General features: G+C 30.3%; 1 protein-coding gene across 1 annotated transcript; it reads right to left on the bottom strand.

Moving 5' to 3' along the window:
- Nucleotides 1-9,239: 9,239 nt before the first annotated feature.
- Nucleotides 9,240-13,021, bottom strand: LOC120075944 (peroxidase 55-like). The gene is made up of 3 exons (XM_039029696.1): nt 12,737-13,021; nt 10,099-10,290; nt 9,240-10,007 (listed from the first exon to the last, which is right to left on the bottom strand). Exons 1-3 carry the CDS (start codon nt 12,959-12,961, stop codon nt 9,444-9,446), a joined length of 981 nt encoding a protein of 326 aa, XP_038885624.1. The 5' UTR covers nt 12,962-13,021; the 3' UTR covers nt 9,240-9,443.
- Between the last annotated feature and the right edge of the window lie 477 nt (nt 13,022-13,498).

Genomic DNA, 13,498 nt, shown 5'->3' with positions numbered 1-13,498 from the left:
CTTTTCATCTTCCTATCATCTGTTCATCTTCTTCGATCATCACTGTGTTGATACATTTCAATAAAAATAGCAAGATATTCCACATTATCTTTTCCATTTATTGATTTTTTTTATTTCCTATATTTTCTTTATTATTCTCTTCTTATTGATTACTGTTGTTTTTTTTCTTTTGTCTTTTAAATTGTTGACAATAATTTGTTGTTTTCCTGTTAAATATAAATAAAACAGGGGAAAGATTGTAAAACTAAAAACAACAAAGAGGAAAATAAACTTCAAAAAAGGTGAAAGTTCAAAAAATAGAAGAAAAAAAAAAGACATCATCGAATAATGAGGTAAGTACTGTACTGATACGCTTAATCCACTTGATATATTTTATATGTTTGATGCACTTGATGTAATGCTTATACACTTGGTGTAATGCTAATATACTTGGTATTCTTCACTCATACACTCGATGGATTTAATACACTTGATACACTTAATAGACTTCACTAATACACTTGATATGTTTTATATGTTTGAGAGACTTGATGTAATATTAATAGACTTGGTATGCGTCACTGATACACTCGATGAATTTAATACACTTGATAAACTTGATATCCTCTTGATACACTTAATATACTTCACCAATACACTTGATACGTTTTATATGTTTGATACACTTGATGTAATGTTAATACGCTTGATATACTTCGTTGATACAATTGATACATTTTATATGCTCCATACACTTGAAATACTGCAAATACCCTTCATATACTTCACTAGTATACTCAATTGATTTGATATACAATATTTGGTTGTATTGATACACTTAATACACTTCACTTGATTGATTTGATACACTTGATGATTTGATATGCTCGATATACTTGATGAACTTGGTACTGTTGTTATATTTGATACATTGATAATGCATCTGTTTGTATTCATGATAAATTTGATCGATTCAATTATTTTCACTTTACTTAAACATGATAATATTTTATCAAACCTTGGAAACAAGGTTCATTAGTATATGAAGTTGCAAAATATTAGAATCAATTGTTGAAAAATTGACTGAAGAACAAATGTAAATGTTTAGTTCACCTGGTTAGAAGATTGTTAGATAAATCCACCGTTGAGACTTTGATTTTCAATCAAGAAGGCAATATTGTGAAACTTAGACTAAGAGAATTTTATTTAATAACTGGGCTAAATTGTCAGTCATTCCCTCAATTCACAACCTCAAATATTCAAGATGAATTAATGTGAGAACTACCTTTTTTTAGTGGTATTAAAAATTTAGATAGGAACCGAGTTATTGGAACCTTTATTATAGGACTACCTGATGACCAACTCATTGTCAAACTAGCAAATCTTCTTATTTTAGATAGATTGTTTCATCTTAATTAACAACTCCACAATTCAATAGATTGGAAACACCTAAAAATAATAGATGATGAAGAAACTTTGCTAAACTTTCCATGGGGTAGGCTATCTTTTAACTTAACTGTCGAATTTGTGAGAACGAGTTGTATAAGATAAAACCACCAATTTCTTGTTGTAAGGATTTCCACATGTTTTAGTTTGTTGGGCCTTAGAAATAATCCCAAAACTATCTCAAAGTCCAAATGGGATGGTTACAAAAATTGGACATGGAAATCCAAGAATTTTAAATTGGAAATCAAACAAGCAACCTGATTGGACATACTTGCAGGAGAATTACTTCGAGTCAAGTGATGTAAGTTCTTTTTCTTTTGTGATTTAATCATTGTTATACTTCATTTGAGGTATATCACTTAGTTTATAAACCTGATTTTACCTTATATGAAGTATATCAGTATTGTATAATTTATTTAATGAACTTTTGTTTTAAAAATGCAGTTTACAGTTATTCCTCTCACCCCAACTAATGATGATCTAACATCTCCGAGCTATCAATACTTCTTAAATGACTTACCAAACAAAGTTCAGAAAGAGTGAAGTGAAGAAAAAGAATAGAAGAATGTATAGGGTGATAAAGAAAATGAAACTGTAAATGATGGGAAAAAATCATTAAGAGAAGAGATTGAAGGAGGAGTTGGACAACTTAAAGAAAACTATAGAAAAGGGAACAAATGAAGTGTTGGGATTCTTGAATAACATAGTTACCATGATCAATGAAAACATAATCACAAGATTCCTATCATGAAAATAATGCTCCCACAGTAAGTTTGCAACGTCTTGAGGAAAGAATGAATATTCATAACTTGCATGTTGGAGAAGTAAATTTCTTGCTGTTCAAGATATATCAGCATCACTGATATAACATACAAACTATATAAGTGATACTGATATACATCATATAACGTCTATTATCTATTTGTTGATATAATTACCTACTAACATTATTCTAACTTAATCATTACAGATTAATGGAGAAGAAATTGGACAAGGAAGAAAGGGATGATGACCTAGAACAAATACTAAAGTTTATTGATGACTTCATCAACTTCAACGTAATAAAAACTTTAATTTTTTATGGATATTAATTATTCATCTGACTGATATACTTCATTTCATTAAATTTCTTATACATATTCATAAAAGATTCAAGAAGATGCTGAAAGAAATGAAGAAGAAATAGAGACTTAAGAAATGAATGCATAAGGTCAAGACAAAAATGTAAGTAGTTTATCATACATTTTGATACACTCTAGTAATATATATATATATATATATTGCACCTGTTTAAATACATTTTTCTACATATTCATTAGGAATCAAGTAGAGAATGAAAGCGAAAAATTGAATGAAGATAAAAAAGAAAGTGAAGCTCTAAATGAAGCAGAGGGACCAACTATAAGTAATTTTTTATACATTTTGATACACTTTGATAAAATATAATATTAGATATATCATCTGACAGATTCACCTATTTTCATGCTTTTATTTTAAAGATTGGAGAATATGAAGAACAACCAAATGAAAAGGAATTACATGGAAAGGACTTAATGGAAACAAGGCTAAAATTAGTTGAAGATGTCCTCAAAATTCAAGAAGTAATAACTAAACAATATATTTGTTTTTGAATAATTGCAATTGGTAGCATTTTTAGGAATAATAAATCATTTAAAAAAATTACAAATATAGACAGGTCTATCAGTGATAGGCTTCTATTGTTGATAGACTCTTACTAGTGATATGGTCTATTACTGATAGACTCCTACCAATAATATGGTCTATCACTGATAGACTATTTAAATTTGGTCATATTTACAATTTTTTTTTTTTTTTTTACATTATGTTATATCTGCTTGGGTCTAATGTCTATATTTGTAATTGTCCTATTTGTTTTTACATTTTTTCTTGTTAACATTTTTGTTGTTATCACTAATATATATGTTTTGGATAGTGAGTATATAAGCTTACTAATACACCTTACTTCTTTTTAATGATTAACATATTACAAAGATTCAAGAGCAAGATAGAGAAGAAAAGCAATTTTTTTTTTTTTAAATAGGTAATATTATCATACAACAACAAAGAGGATCCCACAACCCAGGATCAAGGCACCACAGTAAATAAATCACCAACAGAAACAGAGCTCAAAAGGGATAAGCTAGTTAAGCAATCCACATGACCAGAAGACCGACACACAAACTAGAGAAATAAGAAAAGAATAGAATCCATCCAGAGGAAACAAAACCCCACAAATCAGGAACAATACAAGAAACCAAATCTGAACAAAAGACATCCAACAAACTAAAGAAGACCAAGAAGATCAATCCACCAAGAAGCAGCACGAGCACGAACTATAGAGACAATAAGATTGAACAAAGCAGAGCCCGTCCTCGGGCAACCCCCGTGCAACTGACGATTCATCTCCTGCCAGATAAAATAAATAAAAGCACACCAGAAGACTCGAAATAATTTACTCTGAACCCCTTTACTAGACCCCATACAACACACCCAACTCAACTCCACATCCTACCCAGCCAACAGAAGAGATGAACCCAACAGACGCACCACACCAGACCACACCTCACCTCCAAACACAAAATAAAAAAACAAATGATTATGAGACTCCAACCCACCCACACGCAAATGAAAAGCATCATCAGACAACTGATCCCACCTCCTCAACCAATCCCGAATGCCTAATCTATCCCTTACAACCAACCAAGCACAAAAAGAGTGTTGTGGGATATTACCCCTAGACCAAACAAGAAGAGCCCAATACACCTTATGACGATGAGGATGCAGACTCTCCACGCACTAGCGATAGAAAAATGTCCATTACCACTCGGAATCAAAACCCAATAATCTTCAACACTCACCCTCGGCCCCACAGCCTAAATTAAACCCCATAATTCAAGCAGCTCCGAAGAATCAGTAGGTCACCACCACCTACACTCCCCATCCAAGAAATCAGATAACTGGGCCTCCCGACTACTAGCTGCATCATGTACAACCCTATCCCCATGAGACTCCAAGATGGAGCTCTTAGGCAACCAAGGATCACAACAAACAAAACACTTCCTCCCATCCCCAACCACCAAACGAACCAACTGCTTTAACCTATCACGACAATGCAGAATAGTCCTCAAACAGTAAGATCTCCTAGCATCACAACGCTACCCATAAAACATATTCCTCCATCCACGCTACCCATAAACAACCAAACCTATCCAAAAGAAGCCACAACAACTTCATAATAGCAGTCAAGTTCTAAGACACCACATGTTTAACACCTAAACCCCCTCCACCTTCGGTAAACACACCTCATCCCAAGAAACCTTCACACCACCACGACCATCAACATGACCTCTCCATAAATAGGTCCACAAAATACGATCTACCTCATGGGAAACACAAGCTGGAAAAACAAAGATACTGGACCAGAAAACCTAGAACGATTGCAGAACAGAATTAACTAACTGCAACATGTCATGGTAAGTAAAAAGAGTTATAATTACTCTAAGTGATTGTAATATTTGATATGATATATTTTTTTTTATGTACATAAGTTTACTGGTACACTATAATTTATATAATTAATACACATTGAATGACATTGAATTTTGGGTGATAACACAGAAGAAATACAAAAGAATTGAAGAAAAAAGGACAAAGAGGAATAATGATAAAGGGAAAAAAGTGGTAAAATCATTTTCTTGACTATATTGTTTATAATATTGTTTATATTCTTTTGTATACTACTAATAAATAAAATTGTATTTTTTAGGTTATTGAAAATGGAGACAACAAGTTGACGATGCTAAAAACCTGAATGTGTAGAATGAACGACCAAAAAGGAAATTGAAACTCACACCTAAAGTTATTAATTTAGAATTGGCCAAGAAGAAGAAATCTCCAAAAAAAAAAAAAAAAAAAGGCACAAAAATCAATTGTAGAAATTGAAGCGTCGACTTGAAAATTTCACAAAACAAATGATACCCTCGATAAAACTTTTCTTTTTTAATATGTTTGGACTTTGGTGTTAAAACTATGATGATAGACTTTGATCTTATAATTTAGTTAAACTTTATTTTTTTTTTTATTGTCAATGTATTGAACTGTTATGTTCTTATATATGTTATCATACAACACTTATCATTGTGAACTTTGATGTTAGGTTCTTTTTTGAATTTATAGTGTCCTAAACTGTTGAACAATCAAGAATAAAATGTTATTATCGAATTTGTATATAGTATATCATCTCTCAAATTTACTATCATCACTAAACTATTTAGGTAAATCAAATCATGAATCAAGTATATCAATTAAGAATAAATATGAATTAGGAACACAAAGCTTTTATGCGTTGATATACCTTATTTTGGGTATATCACCTTTGTATCTTTTAACTTGAAATACCTTATATCAAGTATATCAATTAAGAACAGATATGAATAATAAAAGAAATAAAGTAGAAAAGAAAATATTCCCAAACAAGACCGCTAATACACCATTGATAATTGCTAAAGTTTAAAACTATACATTGTTTTCAAAGCTTAAATGAATACTAACTAAAATGTTTAGTTGCATAAAATTTAAAGAATGATATCTAATCGTTCAAAGAACAAATTGTTCAAATAGGTTCAAATGTACGAGTTCTTTTATTATGACCAGAACGCTTACAATGACGAAACTTTGAGCACTTTAAAACTAGAGGAAACACGTTGTCGTTCACCTCTACAATACTGGCGAACTAAACAACCATAAGTTGAAGATAATGGCATAATAATACTTCGAAACAAATGCATAAGGATTCAAATTAAGTCTATGGATCACAATAAGAGCATGAGTACATAGAATTTCTCCAACTACAACTATTACACTCAACTTTACTAAAAAAAGTGTTACCTCTATCAACTACTTGATATTCAGATTCACCCACAGGATTAACCTAGAAAAGAATTAGTAAGTAAAAATAAGTAATATAAGAATAAAATATAAAACATTGATATATAAAGTATATCAGTTGTATATTACATAATTATTACAAGCTATGAGATGCAATAAGTAAATCAACAAACACAATATTCTGATATTGAAAGGTATTGTAATTAAAGTGTGGGATGGGGAAATCGAACCTCAGACCTCGAGGTCGATAGTACAAGCACCATGCCAGTTGAACTACGCTCTTGTTGGCACAAGAATATAAAAATGAATTTAATAGATGCACTTAATAGTAAAATTTATATATTCCGTATTTCGTACATCTTCGATAAATACACTTTATACTAGGTATATCAGTAGACTGATATAACAACTGTCCAATATATCAATTTTATAAGTAAAATACTGAATATAGAATATATCAATAGTATAAAAACCAATAAATTGAAAAATATACTAAATTAAGTGGAAAAAAAAACTGGATTTATTTCTATTAGGTTAAAAAAGAACTTTGGAATTAAAGCATAAAAATCATTGATAGCTCCTTTCAACAACTTCATAACAGATTCTTTTGCTCTCCAAGCCTTATAATAACTAACAGAAACCTCATAATTCATACGTATATAATGCATGATATCTTTTGGTGGTGAGTGGTCATAACTATATCTTAAATTCTCAACCATACATTGACTAATAAATTGTGAAGATGCTTGTTTATGAGAAGAACGAACAATTATGGAGAAATTATGATAACTGATGTACTTTCGAATCATCCATAATCCGCTACTTTTATAACGTGATGCTCTAACAAATCAATGGCAACCATCTTGAGTACATTCCAACTCAATGGATCTTGAATTGGATCTTAAAGTCCTAAATTCAAAATTAGACATAACAACAATAAAACATAATGACTTCAACAAAATTTCTTTACTACAAAACAAATCCTTCTCCTTAAAAGCCAACTCATCTTTAATATTGCTAATATGAATATCTCTAAAAACGACTAATTCACCTCCCAAATCAACCTCAATTATGGAAGAAGAAGAAGAAGAGCCACCAATTGAAACATCCAAAATCATATTTATAGCATGATCAACTAAAGGATATTTGGTGCATTGATCCTTAACCAATGTCAAAAACCAAGATATATCTTTATTTTTAATAATCTTAAAAGCATGTTGCATTACTACTGATATCCAACAAAACTGAAAGTTCAATAGATGACTCAATATGAATTTCTTTACTTATTAAGTTAACTAAAGAATAAAAAATCATCCCTCCATCAATCAGAACACAATTAGTTTTATAATCCACATAGTACTGTTCATCATCCCATTGACCATTATGAAAAACAATTACTGGAAGATTAACCATAATTACAATAAGCGCAAAACTTTAAAAATTTAAATTAATTATAACTCAAATTCAAAAGTAAGTATATTAGTTCACTAATACATATAATATAAGTATAGCACATTGCTAATATACTATAAACAAGAACAAGAACAAGAAATTGTGGATGACTAATCGCTATACTTTAACTTCAAAACCAGAGAAAACAAAACAAAACAATTGAATCAAGAAGAAGAAGAAGAAGAAGAAGATGATGAAGAAGAAGAAGAAGAAGAAGAAGATGATGATGAAGAAGAAGAAGAAGAAGAAGATGATGATGATGAAGAAGAAGAAGAAGAAGAAGAAGATAAAGATGAAGAAGATGAAGAAGGTGAAGAAGATGAAGAAGATGAAGAAGATGAAGAAGAAGATGAAGAAGATGATGAAGAAGAAGAAGAAGATGAAGATGATGATGAAGATGAAGATGAAGAAGAAGATGAAGAAGAAGATGAAGATGAAGAAGAAGATGAAGATGAAGAAGAAGAAGATGAAGATGAAGAAGATGAAGATGAAGATGAAGATGATGATGAAGATGAAGATGAAGATGATGAAGATGAAGATGAAGATGATGAAGATGAAGATGAAGAAGATGATGAAGATGAAGATGAAGAAGATGAAGAAGATGAAGAAGAAGAAGAAGACGAAGAAGACGAAGAAGAAGAAAAAGAAGATGAAGAAGAAGAAGATGAAGATGAAGAAGAAGAAGAAGGAAGATGAAGAAGATGAAGAAGAAGAAGATGAAGAAGAAGAAGAAGAAGAAGTAGACCTTATCAATTTCGACTAACCGAGTGAAGTCTACCAAAATAGCTAGATTCAAATGAATTTCCGAAGGAGAATAGAAAGAAACTAATAAACAATTAAAAAGAGAAAGAACACATGGTGAAGGAATAAAAAAACTTTAGGGGTAGTTTGGGAATAATTAAAAATTAAAAATAGAAAATATCTAAAACGAACTTGATATTTGTCATATTTGAAAAGTTTAAAAAGTGAGAACCATAATTACTTAAACCCTATTCTTGAGTTGAATGATTTTTTAGACTCAATCCAATTGTTTGAGTTGTAAATTTCTTCAATCCAAACAACACTTATTAAAAAATGAACTCAGTCCAACTCAACCATGAAAATATATGAGTTGAGTTAGTTTAGATTACTCGAGTCATTTATTTAAAATTTTATTCTAAAAAGAAGTAAAATGTAAATACTTGAAAATCTTTTTTAATTATTTTCATATATTAAATTAATATTAACAACTCAATTTCAATTTATATAATAAAAAATTTCTTTTCAAAGTGTTAAGAAACTATTTTTAAAAGTTGTTGGAAAATAAATTATTATTTGAAAATTAATAATAAGTTTGAGTTAATTCGGATTATATTAGGTAAACCCATCGGCCAATCCAACACATAAAATTTTTATTTATTTGAACGAAACTTATCCCAAATCAGTTGATAACTCAATTCAAACAGTCGGAATTGGATTGGATGAATAATTTTTTTTATCATCAAATTTGTTTGAACAACATTACCACCCAATAAAAAATTTCAATTATTTTCATACATGTTTTTTAGTACAAGAAAAATGGATTCTCGAACTTCAAAAGAGGAGTGCATCCTAATTGCATCTTTTATTCGTGGTATTGATACGGAAGCCATTGTTAAAGCTTCTCATCAACCCTTCAATCAATTGAAGGCACTACAATCTCTCCTTACCTCTCCAGCCCTCCCCGTCTTAACCCCCACTCTCCCAAGCTTCCTCATCGCCGCCACAAACGCCGCATTGAACTCCCCTCCGTTGTTCGCAAATCCCACCACCGTTCCCTTCGACGCCGAGTTCGTGAACAGAACCTCATCCGATCTCAACAGTCCTTTTCCGTCCACCAGATTTCGGTAATACACGTTGTCGAAAGTGTTCGGAGTGGTCGGATCTAGTTGTACCACCACGCTTGGATCCACATTCCGAGGGCACGCTTGCTTTAACTGTTCTGCGTAGGCAGGATTTAGCGACGGATCTACGCCGGAAGCAGAGAAGAGTCGGTCGGAGAAGCGACTGCAGTGAGAGGCGCCGATGGTGTGGGCGCCGGAGAGGGCGATCATGTCGGTTTGGGAGAGGCCGTGTCTGGCGAACATGGAAGTCAGAGCGTTGAGGTCGAAATTTGGGGATGGTAAATTGCCGTCGACACGTGAGGCTTTGGAGATGAGACCGTCGCGGCGTCCTAATTCGACGTTGAAATTTGGGCCTCCGGCCTGTGGAGATGGAAATTGATGAAGGATTAGGTTTGATTTTTGGATCGAATCGAAATTGATGTTCAAGATTAGGTAATTGATTGAGACTTACGAGGACGACGGCGTCTCTGGCGGCGAGAGCCAAAATGTCGGCACAAGAGACTCGGCCGGGACAGGCGGCTTCGACGGCCTGCTTTGCCTTGACGACGGTGTCGAAGCCATCTCCGGCGAGGGAGAGGTTATCTTGAGCGTCCTTCTCGGCGTCTCCGCCCGGCGATGAAATCATGACCGAAGCGTCGCATCCCTGCCGCGGGAAGGAAACAACGAACACGTGACTAAAAAATTAATGCACAATATTGATAAATTTAATAAATCTAGCCAAACTAAAATATTCTTTAAAAAGAAATCGCCTCTAGTGTTTGAAGTTCCATTGATTTTGCAATATATTTGTTTTAGGTATATGTTATATGTCACTAAATGCAAATCAGGATTGATTTTTAGTGATGATTTTTTTTTAGCAAATGAAGACTTGCAATGTTGTACTAAAAAGCATTAATAAAGATTTGGGGGCGTTTGATCTACTGAGTAGAGAAAAAGTTTAGAGTTAACACGTTGGAGATGAAGTTCCTTGATAATTGTGAAAAGTAGATTAAGTAGAGAATAAAATTACTTGATAAATGTGAAAAGTAAAGATATAGGAGATGAAGTTGTTCGATAAATGTGCGACTTTAATAGTGTTTACTATTGAAGATGAGTTGTTTACACAAACTTAAGAAGTTAGTAGGCCAAACAACTCACTAATTTAGTTGTTTACTTTAATAGTATAATTTGATGATATTGGAAATTTAAAGCAAAAATTGATAGGACTTACTAAGTTCAATGTTAATTGTAAGAATCAAGATAGTTGAAATCTTGCCGGGTATTATAGATCTATGATATATTCGATAGCTTTAGTTTTGTAGAAAAAAATTATAAGGAAGTCTTAAGTTTAATAGAAAAAAAATCTTGCCGGGTATTATAAGAATATTTAGGCCCCGTTTAATAATCATTTCGTTTTTTGTTTTTTGTTTTTTGTTTTTGAATATTAAGCTTATTTTCTTCTCATTTCTTACAATAATTTGCATATTTCTTAAGTTCAATGGTTGAATTTTTAGCCAAATTCCAAAAACAAAAAAAGTATCTTACAAGTTTTTAGAAACTACTTTTTTTTTTCTTTCAAAATTTGATTTTATTGTTTAAACTTTTGGTAAGAAGTAGGCAATAAATGAAGAAATTTTGATGTAAAAAAAGTAATTAATATCTATATGCTTAATTTTCAAAAATAATAAAAAAAAAAAAAAAACCAAATAGTTACTAGACGGACCTTAGATATTCATTCTCACATGTTTTAAGTGATGTATTGATCCAATATTACACTTCTATCTTCAAACAATCTATATATTAATTTAACATAATTTGAAGTTTTCTTCAATAATACAATATTTTATTGCTATGAATTTAATTAATACCAATATTACATGTTATTTTGTAAAAGAAAATTAATATGTATTGTTTTGGACTTTTTTGTAAAATACTTAGTTTAAATGTTAATTTTGATTTTAATTTGAAATACTATGTGGTTGTATTTTTTAGATTATTGAAATAGAGAGAATTTTGAGAAATGACATCGATCTGTGATATATATATATATATATTTAAAATATAATCTTGGATAATCACTATTAGAAAATAAAATAATAAAATAATTCACTTTAAATTTTCATTGAAAATACATTGAGCTATATATGATATAATTTAATTGAGTTTATTTAATACGTAACAAAAATATAAATACAATTATTAATTTCATAGAGTATTTTACTAACAAATGAAAAAATTGATTTATTTTAATTATAATTAAATTCAAATATCTCGAGAGGTTTGGATAGCTCATATTCCTAATATTTTTTTAATGATATATTATAACGCTAAATTTACCACAGGGTTTTTATAATCTTGAAAGGAATTCTCAATTTAATTTTAAATCTTTTAAAAATCTTCAAATTTATTACTTACTTACTTAAAAAAAATTAAAAAAAATAAATAAATAAGGGAAACTATTTACACAAAATAGTAAAATTTTAATCTTTTTTATAGAGACTTATAGAAGTTTATCACTATTAAAAGGAATAGTTTTGCTATATCTATAAATAGTTTGACCTTTTTTTTATCTATAAAAATTCTAAAAAAGAAAAAAAAACTCAAATAGGTCATCCCATTAAAAAAAAAAAGTTAAATTTTGTATACAAAAAGTTAATACACCATTAAATTATTATTTTATCAACATACAAGAAGACTAAATAAACATACCAACTAATGAAACATGTTACTAGATCATTTATTGTATGTTTGAGAGTGATTTTTAAATTATTGAAATCACTTTTTGTTAAATTTGAAATTATTCCAAAATACACATTTAATCATTCAAAATTATTTTATTATTTAATTAATCACTCAAAATTGATTTAATATTGAATTATACACTTTTATATTCGATCTTCATGTTATAAAAATTGATTATAACGTATCTATAATCATTATGAAATACGTCCTTAGTAAAGAAGGAAGAATTAGGCTTTGTTTGACATTACATTAGCCGTGTGGGTTAATTGTATGTAAAATTATAAATTAAAAGAAAAGAGAGTTGATTATAAGTATAATTTAGTTATAATATGTAAAAAAAAGAAAAAGAAAAAGGGAGAAGATAGTACCTCAACGAAACAGTCATGGAAGAAGAGACGCAAAGTAGCAGGAATAGTAATGATAGTTTGAGAGAGCTTATTTTGAACGGCTTTTCTCACTATTTGTTCAACATTTGGACAACTCGATTTATAAAAATTTTCCACCAACTGCCCTTCTCCTTTTTGCATACAAATCCCCATTAATATAATTATTAACACCAAAAGCCAACCTATTCTTCTTCCCAATTCATCCATATTTTCCCTTTTTATTATATATTCTCTCTATTCTAAATCTTAATAATCCCATTCCCTGCCCTTCCTTTTTATACTCTCCAGTCTCCACACATTTCATTCCCCCATATTCTAATTACTAATTAATTCCAATAAATAACCCTTTGGTTTTACCTTACGTGTCCCATTTTTCTTGTCATTTTTAGTCAACTTCAAATCATATCCACGTCCAAATTTTATATTTCTTTTTCTTTTAATTAATTAATTAAATAATGCCGCCACCTCTTAACACCTTCTTTTGGCGTACTAGTATGTTTTTATTTCGACTCAACCCATATCTTACCTTCGCTTCTTATGTATAATCCAATCATTAATCCTTTTAAACAAAACCATATATGAAACACACATCAATTTACGTGAAAAACTTTGTTATATGAAAGAAATTTCGTATTTTTATGTTGGACTTTATTACAATCATGCGTAATAAATTACTTGTTTGTTCTTGAGTTGAATTTGAAACTAAAATTATATGTTATGCTTGGAACTATTATTTTTTGAAGA

Source organism: Benincasa hispida, chromosome 4 (assembly GCF_009727055.1).
Source record: "Benincasa hispida cultivar B227 chromosome 4, ASM972705v1, whole genome shotgun sequence".
Lineage (NCBI taxonomy): Eukaryota > Viridiplantae > Streptophyta > Magnoliopsida > Cucurbitales > Cucurbitaceae > Benincasa > Benincasa hispida.
Note: the sequence above shows the minus strand (reverse complement) of the source record. Positions and strands in the feature narration are given on the sequence as shown.